We start from the raw sequence: 15,532 nt of genomic DNA, 5'->3' as shown, positions 1-15,532 counted from the left end.
CCAGGGATCAAACCCTCACCACAACAGTGACCTGAGCCACTGCAGTAACAATGCTGGATCCTTAACCCAGTGCACCACAGTGGAAACTCCTCTTCTTTCATTTCTGATTTCTTTTGTTTGAGTCTTCTCTTTTTTCCATAGTGTAAAGGTTTGTCAATTATATCTTTTCAAAAAACCAGCTCTTAATTTTGTTGATCTTTTCTATTGTATTTTCAGTCTATTTAATTTATTTCTACTCTGATCTTTGTTATTTCCTTCCTCTGCTAACTTTGGACTTAGTTTTGTTTTGTTTGGCCATGCCTATGACACATGGAAGACCCCAGGCTAGGGATCAAACCTGCAGGACAACAATGACCCAAGGCATTGCAGTGACAATGCCAGATCCTTAACCTACTGTGCCACAAGGGAATTGCATGGACTTAGTTTGTTTTTCTATTACTGGCTCCTTGGGGTTGTTTATTTGATGTCTTTCTTTTTTCTTTTTTCTTTTTTTTTTTAATTTTTATTAGAGAACAGTTTATTTACAGTGTTGTGCTCTTTTTTCTTTCTTATTTTTTGTTTTTGGCCACATTGGGCATGCAGAAGTTCCAGAGCCAGGGATTGAACCTGCACTACAGCAGTCACAACTAGCTGGATCCTTAACCTGCTGAGCCACTGGGGACCTCCTCTTTTTTCTTAATGTAGACATTTAATGCTATATAAACTTCCCTCTAAGAACACCTTCTGCTTCATTCAGTAAGTTTTGATGTGTTGTTTTCGCATTTTCATTTGTCTTTTCAGGGCTGCACCCATGACATATGGAGGTTCCCAGGCTAGGGGTTGAATCAGAGCTGTAGCTGCCGACCTAAACCACATCAATGCCAGATCCAAGCCACATCTGCAACGTATACCACAAATTGCGGCAAGGCTGGAACAAGAACCCACTGAGCAAGGCCAGGGATCAAACCTGTGTCCTCATGGATACTAGTTAAATTCGTTTCGGCTGAGTCATGGTAGGAACTCCCTGAAGATATTTTAAAATTTCCCTTTTGATTTCCTCTTTGACTCTGGTTGTTTAGGAGTGTGTTGTTTAATTTCCACATGTTTGTGAATTTTCCAGTTTTGTCCTGTTATTTAGGTTTCTGAATTTTGGATCTCTCTTGTTTAAGCTTTAAATCTTCTGTTTCTTTGTTCAACATTTCTTCTAATTTATCAATGCTTCCTTCTGTTTTTTTCCAAGATCTTAGATCATCTTTACTATCATTGTTCTAAAGTCTCTTTCATGGAAGTGGCTAATCTTCAGTTCACTTAGCTCTTTTTCTGGGATTTTGTCTTGTTCCCTAATCTGGATTATATTCCTCTGCCTTTTCATTTTGTATAGCTTTTGTCTGGTCTCCTTTTTGCAGGCTAGAGGGTACTAGCCTTTCTTGCTTCTGATGTCTGCCCCCCTTGTGGGAGAAGTTGATACAGGGGCTTGTTACAGGCTTCCTGATGGGAGGGACTGGTGTCTGCCCACTGGTAGGTGGAGCCTCTTGTCCCTCTGGTAGGTGGGGCTTTGCCTGTGAGTGTGATTGGAGGATGACTTTAGGTAGTCTCTTTGTGATGGGTGGGGCTATGTTCCCACCCTGTTTGTTGTCTGGGCTGGGGCTTCTCAGCCCTAATGGCTGGTGCCAGACTTTTCCAAAATGGCAGCCTCCATGGGGCCTCATGATGATGAATATTCCCAGGACCTCTGTCTCCAATGTCCTGCCCCCACAATGAGCCACAGCCACCCCTTGCTTTCCTAGGACACCTTCCAAGACCCACAGGTAGGTCTGACCCAGATTCTTGTGGTGTCCCTGTTTTGCCCTGGGACCAGTGCACATGAAACCCTGTGTGTGCCCTCCAAGAGTGGAGTCGATGTTTCCCTCAGTCCTGTGGAGCTCCTGTGCACATGCCCTGCTAGCCTTCAATGCCAAATGTTGTAGGGACTCCTACACCCAATGTCAGACCCCTGGGCTGGGGAACCTGATGTAAGGTCTGGAACTCTCACTTCTGTGGGAGAGCCTCTGTGATACAGTTATTTTCCAGTCTGCAGGTTGCCCACCTGGCAAGTATGGGATTGCTTATATTGTGAAAGTGACCCTCCTACCATCTTGATGCGGCCACTTCTTTGTCTTTGGGTGTAGGATATCTTTTTTGGTAGTTTCCAGTCTATTTTATTGATGGTTGTTCGGTGATTACTTGTAATTTTTGTGTTTTCGTGAGAGAAGATGAGCTTAAGTCCTTCTATGCTGCCATCTTCTCCCAATCTCCAGTTTTGTCTGTTAATTTCTAGTTTTATAACATTGTGTTTGGAAAAGATACTTGGTATGATATTAATATTTTAAAATTTGCTTATTTGTTCTGTGAATTGTCATATTATCTATACTGTAGAATGTTCCATATGCACTTGAGAAGAATATGTATTCTGCTGCAATTGGACATACTGTATTTGGCCTAAAGTATAGTTTGAGCCCAATATTTCCTTATTGATTCCCTGTCTGGATAATCTATCCATTGTTGAAAGTGGTGATATTGAAATCCTCTGCTATTATTTTATTATCTATTTCACCTTCATGTCTATTAGTATTTGCTTAATATATTTCAGTGCTGTAATGTTGGGTGCATATATATTAATAATAAATATAGCTTCTTGATGAGTTGACCCCTTATAATGATAAGAAGATCTTCTTTGTATCTTTTTAGTTTTTTTGCTTAAAGTCTGTTTTGTCTGATATAAATATAGCTACCCCTGCTGTCTTTTTTCCACCTGTGTGGGATATCTTTTTTTATCCTTTCACTTTGAACCTCTTTGTGTCCTTAGAGCTGAAGTGGGTTTCTTGTAAGAAGCATGTAGTTGGGTTGTGTTTCTTTAATCTGTCCAGCCACTCTTTGCCTTGTGACTGGAGAATTCAGTCCACTTACATTTAGAGCAATTATTGGTAATTAGTTACTATAGGTTAGGACTTATTAATGACATATTGTTTTCTGGCTGTTTCATAGTTTCCTTGTTCCTTTCTTCCTCTTATGCTGCCTTCCTTTGTGAATTGATGATTTTCTTTGGTGGTGTGCTTCGATTACTTTATCTTTTGTTTATATACAGTAGGTTTTCACTTTGTAATTTCTATATGACATACATAAAACATCTGATAGAATAACCATCTATTTTATGCTGAAAACAGCTTATCTTTTATTACATACCAAAACTCTAACCTTTTACTCCTTCCTTTTATGTTTTTGATGTCATAAAGTACCTCTTTTTATATTGTCTATTCATTAACAAATTATATTTAATACTTTGGGCCTTTGAATTTTTATTAGAGTTAAGTGGCTATATACTATGATATTACAGTATTATAGTATTCTGAATTTGACTATATGTTTATCTTTACCCAGTGTGTTGTATATTTTCATATTTTTATGTTACTAATTAGCATCCTCTATTAACTATGGAAGTTTTTTATAATTAATTAGCTTGAGGAATTCCTTTCACTATTTTTTGTAAGGCAGGTCTAGTGGTGATAAATTCCCTGACATTTTTTTTTTGGCCTTACAGGAAATATTCTTTTAAATTTAAGTAATTAATTAACTCTTTGTTCCCTTCTTCCTCTCTTCTCTTGGGTCTCCAATAATTTGAAGATTTTTTTTATTTTAGTGAAATTTCATAAATCACACAAACTGTTTTCGCTCTTCATTCTTTTTTCTTTGTTCTCCTCTGACCATGTAATTTCTAATGTCCTGTCTTCTAAATCACAGATTCTTTCTTCTGTTAATACATTCAGATGTTGATGCTCTCTATTGCAGTTTTCATTTCATTCATGGTATTCTTCAGTTCTAGAATTTGTGTGGTTCTTTTTTATTATTTCTATCTCTTAAATTTCTCATTTTGTTCATGTTCTTGATTTCATTATATATTTCTGCATTTTCTTGTTCATTTAGCTTCCTTAAAACAGATAGTTTGAATTCTTTATTTGATCATAGATCTCTGTCTCTTGGGGTTGGTTAGTAGATTATTTTGATCCTTTGGTAGTGTCATGTTTCCTTAATTTTTCACGTTCCTTGAAGCCTTTTGTTGCTTTCTTTGCATTTGAAGTAGTGTAGTCATCTCATCCAGTTTTTACCAACTAACTTCAGGAGAGAAATATCTTCTGTTAACCCTGCTAAAGATTCTGAGGCTTTCTCAGACCTTTTATGTATATACTTGGTCCATGTTACTTACTCCCAGTTGTGGCAGAATTCTTAAGTCTCTATGCCTTCTTTTGACCCTCGGTGAAGTAGGCCAGGTGCTGACAGCCTCCCAAGAAGGTTTTCCCAAGGATAGTGCCCTCCCAAGCTTCATAAAAGATGAAGCTTGTGGTCTCTTCCTGACCTACAGATTTAGACTGGCTTTCTGCCTGTGCTCATTAGCCATTTGCCAAAGCTTGCACACATAGAAAACAAGCCACAGTTTGGAGATGTGTGTGGGTGAAGTATGTGGAACACTGAGGGTGTCTGTAGGTTAGTTGGGGGAAATCTATGGACAAGACATCCCCAGTAGTTCATGAGTGGTCTTCTTGATGGAGTCCATGATGCAATTAGTAGGATCCATGTTTCATTAATGGTCTCTGAGGGTCCTATCTGCCACTCTCCTAGCCTTTTCTAGTCTTTCAGTCATGCACCTCAAGACATAGTTCTCTATATGGGGTGAAAGAGAAATGGGGTTTTTTTTGCCAGGGATCTACACAGCTTGGGAAGCTGGATGCTCACTCACATGGTCTCACTTTCTTCCATGGGAGAAATCATGGGCTAAAGGGGGTCTGTCTCTCTGTGCCACCTTGGAGGAGGGATGATGCAGTAAAGATAAACTGTGTATATATTTTTGTTCCAGTGGTGTGCTAGAACTTCTCTGCTGGTAACTTGGACTTCCACAAAGGTTATCCTATCTGTGGGAGGTTGTCTAAGACATAGTTCTACAGGAGCTACTAGACTGCATCTGAGAGGGACTAAAGACCCTTGGGCAATTTGCAGGATCCAAGCCAGGACTGAGGTCTATATACCTATTACATGACACATAGTTAGGCAAGTCTCCTCTTGGGTCCCTTGGTGTATGGTGCTGGATCCAGCAGCTTCCACAAAGGCACTTTTGTCTTGGATGGATGTCAAATTATTGTTGTCGAGTGGGAGCTGTGAGTGAGGTATCTTTTATTGGGCCTTGTTGCTGCCATTATTCCACAGTGAATGATGTAGTCATCCATGAAACTACCATGAATCATAAATCAAGTTTAGAAATTTTCCATTATCTCAAGTTTTCTTATGCCCCTTTGTAGTCCATCCCTTGTTCTGCCTCTGGCTCCCTTTTCTGGAACTTTATATGAATGGAATCATACTGAATGTAATCTTTTCTTTTCTTTTCTTTTTTGCTCTTTAGGGCTGCTTCTGCGGCATGTGGAGGTTCCCAGGCTAGGGATCGAATCAGAGCTGCAGCTGCTGGCAGCTAGGGCTCAAATTGGAGCTGCAGCTGCCAGCCTACACCACAGCCACAGCAACGCAGGATCCGAGCCACATCTGTGACCTACACCACAGTTCACAGCAACTCCAGATCCTTAACCAACTGAGTAAGGCCAAGGATAGAACCTGCAACCTCATGGTTCCTAGTCAGATTAATTTCTGCTGTGCCACGAAGGTAACTCTCCCTGAATGTAATTTTTTCTGTCTGGCTTCTCTCAGCATGATTTTTTTGGGAATTCTTCCACATTGTTGGGAATATCAGCGACGTTACTTTTTATGGATGAAGAGTAATTATTCCCTTTTGTAATTCTTTTATTTATACATTTTAAGTACTTTTTTTTCTTATCCATCCATCCACCATTTGCAGATATTTAGGTTATTTCCAGTTTTTGGCTGTTATGAATAAAAACTGCTCTAGACAGTTGTGAACAAGTGTTTGCATGATATATATATATATCATTATTTCTCTGAGTAAATACCTTGAGTAAAATAGATAGGTTATTTAACTCTAACAGAAGCTACCAGTTTTTCAGAGTGGTTGTTCTAATTGTAATTGTTCCACATTCTTGCTAACATTTGGTATTGTCGGTCTTTTCAGTTTTAGCCATTCTGATGTCATTATGGTTTTTTTTTTTTTGTATTTTTGCCATTTTCTTGGGCTGCTCTCACGGCATATGGAGGTTCCCAGGCTAGGGGTTGAATCAGAGCTGTAGCCACCAGCCTACGCCGAGCCACAGCAAAACTGGATCCGAGCCGCGTCTGCAACCTATACCACAGCTCACGGCAACGCCGGATCGTTAACCCACTGAGCAAGGGCAAGGATCGAACCCGCAACCTCATGGTTCCTAGTCGGGTTTGTTAACCACTGCGCCATGACGGGAACTCCTCATTATGGTTTTAATTTGTATTCCCTTGATGATTAAAGATATTGGAATCTTTTCATGTATTCATTGGTTATTAGTATATTTTCTTTTGTGAAGAGTCTGTTCAAATGTTATGCCCATATTTAAAACCTAGATCTTTTGTCTTTTAATTATTGAATTGTAAGAGTTCTTTATATATACTGGATACAAGTCCCTTTCTCAGATATAAGTATTGCTTATAGTTTCTCTCTGTCTGTGTCTTGCTTTTTTATGTTCTTAATAATATCTTTCAAGGAGTAAAGTTTTTAATCTTGGTAAAGTCTCATTTATCAATTACTTATATATGTTTTATACTCTTTTGAGTCCTAGTTAAGAAACATTTGCCTACTCTTTTTAAGTCTGAAGATTTTCTCCTATATAAGTTTGGTAGCTTTACCTTTTAAATTTAGGACTGCAATTCATATTCATATTAATCTTAGTGTTTGATGTAAAATGTTGATGTTATTTTTTCAGTGGTAATAATCCAGTTGTCCTCACAATATTTGCTAAAAATGTTTTTCCCATCTGAATTGCTGTGACAACATTGTTGAAAATTATCAATATGTGGGTCTGCTTCTAGATCCCTTATTTTTTACCTTTATCTCCATTTATATTCTTTCGTTATTACACATCCCCTTGAATACACTAAACCTTTAAATCAGTATAAATTCTCTTTGTTCTTTTCTAAAATTAGTTTGAATATTACATGTTGTTTGTGGTTTTTTAAAAAATTACTCAATGAATTTTATTACATTTAGAGTTGAACAATGATGATCACCACCCAGTGTTTGCATTTTAACATGAATTTTAGTGTTAGCTTATCAGTCGCTATACAAACATCTGCTAGAATGTTAATTGGAATTGTTTGAGATCTATAGATAAATTTGGAGAGATTGTCTTAACACTGCTGAGTCTTCTAATCCAGAAATATGGCATATCTTTTCAGTTATTTAAATCTTCTTTATTTTCTTTTAGCAATGTTTTGTAGTTTTCAGGGTACAGATCTTACACAATTCTAGTTAAATTATCCCTAAATATTTCATATTTTTGATGCTATCATAAAAGTTGTTTTTACATTTCTTTTTCTAATTGTTCAATTGCTAGCATATAGGTATACTATTGCTTTTAATATATTGACTTTGTATCTTGAAAGATTGCTAATTTACTATTAATTCTAGTAATTCTCTTTATATTCTGAGGATATGTTATCATGTCATGTATATTATCATGTCATTTTCAAATAGAATTTTACTGGTTTTAGTTTTTCCTTTCCAGTTTGAAGTTCTTTTTATTTTCTTGCTCCATTTCACTGGTTAGGACTTCTAGTACAGTGATAAATACAGGTAATGAGGAGTGGCAAATCTGTATAACTCTAGGAGGCCACTTCCTCCTTTGTTTTGGCAGCTTAACAAGAGAGCTGAGACAGCTGAATTGAGTCAGCCCAAGGAGAGACAGCAAGGCCTTAAACTATTGTCATTATTCCTGATTTGCAATGTTCTTTTCAGGGCCTTTGTTATGTAGACCTTGGCCCTGGAAATGCATACTTTTTACCATTGTTCCTAAACCCAGCTATCCCTTGATAAATTCATGTTTTTAAGGCAACTAGGGGAGTTCCCATCGTGGCTCAGTGGTTAACGAATCCGACTAGGAACCATGAGGTTGCAGGTTCAATCCCTGGCCTTGCTCAGTGGGTTAAGTATCCGGCATTGCCATGAGCTATGGTGTAGGTTGCAAATGCAGCTCAGATCCTGCATTGCTGTGGCTGTGGTGTAGGCTGGTGGCTACAGCTCGGATTTGACTCACTACCCTGGGAACCTCCATATGCTGCGGGAGTGGCCCAAGAAATGGCAAAAGACAAAATAAATAAATAAATAAATAAAATAATAATAATAAAAATAATCAACTGTCAAAAAATATATTAAAAAAAAAAAAAAAAGGAAACTAGGGGCTTCCTTTCCCTTTCCAAAGCCAGAGTATAGATATGTAACATAGTGTGGTCTTGAGGCTGGGGCTCCCTTTTGCTCTTGGAGGAATTTCAAAAGAATATCCAGCTTGCCAACCAAGGGAGGCTGCTCTTCCTTTGGTCATTTTGTATACAGGAGATCTATGCCTAACCTATAGTGTGGGATAATGAGAATTCCGTGTGTAGGGTGTGGTTCCCTACTTCTTTGCTTCTAAGATTTTCTTCAATAAACAATGTTTATATTAGTGTTATGTGTCCATGACATTCTTACAAAAGTGTTGAGAGTGGACATGTTTTCCTAGTTCCTTATCTTAAGGGAACTGTATTCAGTCTTTTATCATTGACTGTAACATTGAATAAAAAATTTTCTTTTTTGTGTGTGTGCGTTTTAGGACCGCACTCACAGCACATGGTGGTTCCCTGGCTAGGGGTCTAATCAGAGCTACAGCTGCCGGCCTATGCCATAACCACAGCAACGCCAGATCTGATCCACGTCTGTGACCTATATCACAGCTCACGGCAACACCAGATCCTTAACCCATTGAGAAAGGCCAGGTATCGAACCTGCAACCTCATGGTTCCTAGTTGGATTCATTAACCACTGAGCCACAACAGGAACTCCTATTCTGTATATTTAATATAAATGGGATCATATAATATTTGTCCTTTTGTCCCTGGCTTCTTTTGCTTATTAATTTTTTTTTTGGTCTTTTATTTTTTATGGCTGCACCCGTGGCATATGGAGGTTCCCCGGCTAGGGGTCTAATCAGAGCTACAGCTGCTGGCCTACGCCAGAGCCACAGTGATGGTAGATCTGGGCCTCGTCTGTGACCTACATCACAGCTCACAGCAAGCGAGGCCATGGATCAAACCGGCAACCTCATGGTTCCTAGTTGGATTTGTTTCCACCATGCCACTACAGGAACTCCTTGAGGTATTTTGTTAATAGTGCTACTATCCATGTACAAATTTTTGTTTGAACACCTGTTTTCAACTCTTTTGGGTATATACTGAGGAGTAGAAATATTGTGTCATATGATAATTCTATGTTCGCTTAGTGAGTAATTGCCACTGTTTTCCAGAGTAGAGGTACTATTTTACATTATCAGTGTATAAATATTCCAGTTCTTTATATCCCCATCAACTTGTTAATTTTCTCTTGTTTTTTTCTTTTAACTATCCTTATGCATGTGCAGTGGTATCTAATTGTGGTTTCGATTTGCATTTCCCAAGTGTCTAATGACCTGAGCATCTTTTCAATGTTTGTTGGCCATTTGTATATCTTCCTTGGGGACCTGCATGTCTCTTTGAGTTCTTTACTCATTTACTTAATTAATTAATTTTTTGGCTGTACCCCAAAATAGAGATAGATGCACAAAAATGGCATGCAGAGTTAACATGAGCTAGGGATTGAACCCTTGCCACCGCAGCAACCTGAGCCATAGCAGTGACAATGCTGAATCCCCAACCTGCTGAGCCACCAGGGAACTATGAAAATATTTAAGTTTGATGAAGTCCAGTTTGATTGTTTTTCCTTTTAGTGTCTTATCTAAGAAATCATTGCCAAATCCAAGTCATAAAGCTTTACTCTATATTTTTAGCTCTTATTTAGGTCATCGATCCATTTTGCATTAACTTTGTGAGGTAAGGCTCAAGATTCATTCTTTTGCATGTGGATCCAGTTGTCTCTAAATATTTGTTGAGAAGATTATTTTTTCACCATTGAATTGTCTTAGCACTCTTGCTAAAATCGAATTGGCCATCAGTAAGTGGGTTTATGTCTGGATTCTCAGTTCTATTCTATTGATTGATACGCACATCCTTATGCCAGTGTCATACCGTTTTGATTACTGTAGCTCTGTAGTAAGTTTTGAAATCAAGAAATATAAGTACTTTAGCTTTGTGCTTGTATTTCAAGATTGTTTTTACTCTTTGGGGCCCCTTGTGATTTCATATGCATTTTAGGATTAATTATTTCATTTATACATAAAAGGCCACTGGAATTTTGATAAGGATTAAGCTGCAACTGTAAATTGATTTGGGGAGTATTGCTACTTTAACAGTAATTTTCCAGGAATTCCCATTCTCAGTGGGTTAAGAACTTGACTCGTGGGAGTTCCCATCATGGTGCAGTGGTGAACGAATCCGACTAGGAACCATGAGGTTGTGGGTTCAATCCCTGCCCTTGCTCAGTGGGTTAACGATCCGGCGTTGCCATGAGCTGTGGTGTAGGTCACAGACGCGGCTCGGATCCCACGTTGCTGTGGCTCTGGTGTAGGCTGGCAGCTACAGCTCCAATTAGACCCTTAGCCTGGGAACCTCCATGTGCTGTTGAAGTGGCCCAAGAAATGGCAAAAAGACAAAACAAAACAAAACAAAAAAAACTTGACTAGTATCCATGAGGATACATGTTTGATCCCTGGCCTCACTCAGTAGGTTAAGGATCTGATGTTGCTGTGAGCTGTGGTGTAGGTTGCAGACACTGCTTGAATCTGGTATTGCTGTAGCTGTGGTGTAGGCTGGCAGTTGCAGCTTTAATTCAACTTGACCCCGAGCCCAGGAACTTCCATATGCCATGGGTGCAGCCCTAAAAAGAAAAAAGAAAAAAATAATAATTTTTCCTGTCCATGAAATTGTATGTGTTTCCATTTATTTATGTTTTCTCTAATTTTTTTCAGCAATGTTTTATATTTTTCAGTATATAAGTCTGAAACTTCTTTCATTAAATTTTTCTTTTTTTTTTAGGAATGTACTCATGGCATATGGATGTTCTCAGGCTAGGGGTTGAATTGGAGCTGCAGCTGCTGGCCTACACCACAGCCACAGCAACGCCAGATCTGAGCCACATCTGCAAATTTTACTGTAGCTCATGGCAACACCATATCCTTAACCCCCTGAGTGGGACTAGGAAACAAACCCTCATCCTTATGGATACTGATTGGGTTCATTACTTCTGATCTACAATGGGAATTTTATTCATTAAATTTATTCCTAAGTATTTTATTATTTTTATTTCTAGTTTAAATTGAATTGTTTTATTTTCCTTTTTAAATTTTTCATTGCTAATGTATAGAAATACAGTTGATTTTTGAGTGTTTATCTTATGTTCTGCAACTTTACTGAATTCATTTATTAGCTCTGTCAAGTTTTTTGTGTGTTTGTGGATTCTTTAGGATGTCTATATATATATATATGATTATGTCATTTGCAAATAGAGATAGTTTTACTTCTTCCTTTCCAGTTTGAATGCCATTTTTATTTTTGGCTGGGCCCATGGCATGTGAAAGTTTCTGGGCCAGAGTTCAAACCCATGCCACATCATTGACCCAAGCCACAGCAGTGACAGTGCTGGATCCTTAACCCACTAGGCCACCAGGCAAATCCACGATTTGTATGCTTTTTATTTCTTTTTTCTTGCGTTATTATAAGTGGCTAATTTGGGGTTTAAAGACATGAATAAGGTGAAAGTAAAAGATTGGAAAAAGATATTTCATACAAACAGGAACCAAAAGAGAGCTTGAGTGGCTATATGATATCACAGAAAATAGACTTTAACACAAAAATTATTGTTAGAGACAAATAAGAATATTATAAAAGTATAAAAAGGCTAATAGATGCAGAAAAAGCATTCAACAAAATTCCATACCCAATTATGATTTTAGAAAAAGAATCTCTTATTAAACTATGACTAGAAGGACATTGGAGGAAGGAGGTAGTTAAGTCACAAAATATCAGAACTCATGAGTAAGAATGAACACTTGAATATAATCCAAGTATAAGAGAAACTTGATGGCTGAAAAGGAGACCAAGATTTCCTTGAATGTGACTGCAGATGTTTTTTTTCCATTTGGTGTAATGTTTTTTGTGCTGTCCACTAATGTCTTACTCCATGAAGTTGCTGCTGGGAATGAGTCTTTAAATATGTAAAATCATATGTATGAGTAGATATTAACAGCATGGATCTGCAGGCAGACTGCTTAGGTTTAAATCCCAGTTCTGTCATCTACTAGTTTTAGGAATTTGGGCAATTTATTAACCTCATTGTATCTCAGTTTTTTCTTCTATAACATTGAAATAATAATTATACTTACCTCAAAAGAACTATGAATAGAATTAAATTTCTTCAACCTCATAAAAGATATTTATGAAAAACGCACAGCTAGCATCATACTCAATGGTAAAAGACTGAACGGTTTTTCCCCCAAGACCAAGAAAGAGACAGTGATGTTTGTTTTCACTACATCTGTTCAACATCATACTAGAAGTTCTTGTCAGAGTATTTGAATAAAGATTTTATCTAACAAATACTTTTTTTTTTTTTTGGTCTTTTTACCTTTTCTAGGGCCGCTCCCGTGTCATATGGAGGTTCCCAGGCTAGGGGTCGAATTGGAGCTGTAGCCACCGGCCTACGCTAGAGCCACAGCAATGCAGGATCCAAGCCACATCTGCCACCTACACCACAGCTTGCGGCAATGCCAGATCCTTAACCCACTGAGCAAGGCCAGGGATTGAACCTGCAACCTCATGGTTCCCAGTCGGATTCATTAGCCACTGAGCCACGACAGGAACTCCTAACAAATACTTTAAATCAACTATTTTAACTGTGTTTAAACAACTAAAGCAAACCATGCCTGAAGAACTAAAAGAAATATGAGACATCAGTCTCACTAAATAGAGAATATTAATAAATAGGTATAAATTATTTTTTAAAAACTGAATGAAAATTCTGAAGTTAAAAAGTTGATAGAAGTTAAAATTAACTAGTGGGGCTCAATAGCAGATAGAGAAGGCAAAAGAAATAATCAGTGGACTTGAAGATAGGTAAGTTGTTTAAGTCTAGGCTTCAGGGACAGTTTCTATTGATTGCTTTTTTTCCTTTTGTATAATCCGTATTTCCTTATTTTGTTTCATCCCTGATAATTTTTTGTTGAAAAAATATACAGAGAGACACATATATTATTTCAAAAAAGAATTTTTTGTTTTCAAATTCTGATAGTGAATAGTTCAATTTTTAAAAACCCATCTGATGGAACATGATGGAGGATAATGTGAGAAAAAGAATGTATATATATATGTATGACTGAGTCACTTTGCTGTACAGTGGAAATTGACATAACATTGTAAACCAACTAGAACAGAAAAAATGAAAATCTTAAAAAAAAAAAAAAAAAAAAAAAAAAAGCCCAGTCTGAGGAGTTCCAGTTGTGGCTGAACGGTAATGAACCTGACAAGTATCCATGAGGATGTGGGTTCAATCCCTGGCCTCGCTCAGTGGGTTAAGGATCCAGCATTGCTGTGGAGCTATGGCGTAGGTTACAGATGCAGCTCGAATCTGGTGCTGCTGTGGCTGGGGTGTAGGCCGGCAGCTGCAGCTCTGATTTGACCCCTAGCCTAGGAACTTCCATATGCTGTTGAGTGTGGACCTAAAAAAAAAAAAAAAAAAAGCCAAAAATAAACAAACAAACAAAACCCATCTGAGAGATTATCCACATTGCTTTGTTGATTTGCTTCATTTTGAACTCTGCAGTGAATCTGTATTTGACTCTAAGATAACTATCTATATAGAAAATCAAATTGTAAAAGGAAGTTGCTATGAATCTTTTTCTAACAAGAAGTTTTTCTTCCTAGTGGATGTTTTGACCTATGTTGTTTGGAAGTTAAGCGGCTTACCTGCAACTCGTGTAATTGGAAGTGGTTGTAATCTAGACTCTGCCCGTTTCCGTTACCTAATTGGAAAGAAATTGGGTGTACATCCCACAAGCTGTCATGGTTGGATTATTGGAGAACATGGTGATTCTAGTGGTAAGTATAAACTCATTATCAGAATACAGATTAATGGTAGATCACAGATGCAGCTTGGATTCAGTCCCTGGCCTGGGAACTTCAGTATGCTGCTGGTGTTGCAAAAAAGGAAAAAAAAAAGATAAGAATTGTGATTATATAATAATAATAATGAGTTTATATTTCATCCACTGCAACAGGCTGGGGATTGAACCAGCAGCGCCGCAGAGATGAGCCTGATCATTAACCCACTGAGCCATGGTGGGAACTCCTTGCAATTCTTATCTTTAATAATGCTTGTTTTAAGTCTTTTTTTTCTGGAGTTCCTGCCATGGCACATTAGGTTAAGAATCCAACTGCAGTGGCTTGGGTTGCTGTTGAGGTTCAGGTTCCATTCCCCAGCCGGGATAGTGGATTAAAGTATCCAGTGGTGTTGCCCTAGCAGCTCTGGCTTGGATTCAGTCCCTGGCCTGAGAACTTCCACATACTGTGGGGGTGGCCATAAAATTTTTTCTTTTTAGTCTTTTTAGGGCCGCACCCATGGCATATGGAGGTCCCCAGGCTAGAGGTCTAAGCAGAGCTACAGCTGCCAGCCTACATACACCACAGCTCACAGCAACGCCAGATCCTTAACCCACTGAGTGAGGCCAGGGATCAAACCTGCAACTTCATGGTTCCTAGTTGGATTTGTTTCCACTGCGCCACTACGGGAACTCCTATTTTTATTTTTTAATTTATTTTTGGCTGCACCTATGGTTTATGGAAGTTTCCAGGTCAGGTATTGAATCTGAGCTGCCGCTTCAACATTTGCCACAGCTATGGCAATGTTGGGTCCTTAACCCACTGCACCACAGCAGGAACCCTCTATGATTTTATTTTTAACCATGTATAGTTTAATAAAATGTATTAATTTTTTGCTCTTGTTCCTCTTTATAATTATGTATCATTTCTTATAGATTATTTTCTTTGTAGATTCTCTGTATCTTGCTTTAAAACACCTCCTTACCACACAATTACAAATAAATTTACTATATTCTAATACTTTATAATTTTATTTTTTACATTTCCCTCTTTTGTCTATTTGAAGTTTATTTTTATGTATGGTGTAAGGTAGTAATGTGATTATATTAAAAAAAAAAAAAAACCCCACTGACCTTGAACAACTGATGTAATACAGGGAAGAAAAGTTGATTCTGAGATTTGTTTCTTTTAGTGCCTTTATGGAGTGGAGTAAATGTTGCTGGTGTTGCTCTGAAGACTCTTGATCCTAAGTTAGGAACTGATTCAGACAAGGACCAGTGGAAAAATATCCATAAACAAGTTATTGGAAGGTAACAGTACTCGTTCACTTTCTTAATGCCTTAAAAATCAATTTTAACAAATTTTATAGACAAAAAGT

The 15,532-nt window shown here is 37.9% G+C and overlaps 1 protein-coding gene across 7 annotated transcripts in view; it reads left to right on the top strand.

Moving 5' to 3' along the window:
• Positions 1-15,532, top strand: part of LOC125125319 (L-lactate dehydrogenase C chain) — a 59,767-nt gene that overhangs the window by 24,603 nt on the left and 19,632 nt on the right. For 6 of the 7 annotated variants that reach the window (XM_047776167.1, XM_047776162.1, XM_047776164.1 and 3 more), the window contains 2 exons: positions 13,981-14,154; positions 15,347-15,464. In XM_047776167.1, coding sequence (XP_047632123.1) covers positions 13,981-14,154; positions 15,347-15,464 — 292 coding nt within the window. The remainder of the gene's footprint in view (positions 1-13,980; positions 14,155-15,346; positions 15,465-15,532) is intronic. The other variant, XM_047776163.1, reaches the window with a different exon arrangement.

The sequence above is a fragment of the Phacochoerus africanus genome, chromosome 4, assembly GCF_016906955.1.
Source record: "Phacochoerus africanus isolate WHEZ1 chromosome 4, ROS_Pafr_v1, whole genome shotgun sequence".
Lineage (NCBI taxonomy): Eukaryota > Metazoa > Chordata > Mammalia > Artiodactyla > Suidae > Phacochoerus > Phacochoerus africanus.
This window is presented reverse-complemented; position numbering and strand designations above follow the sequence as displayed.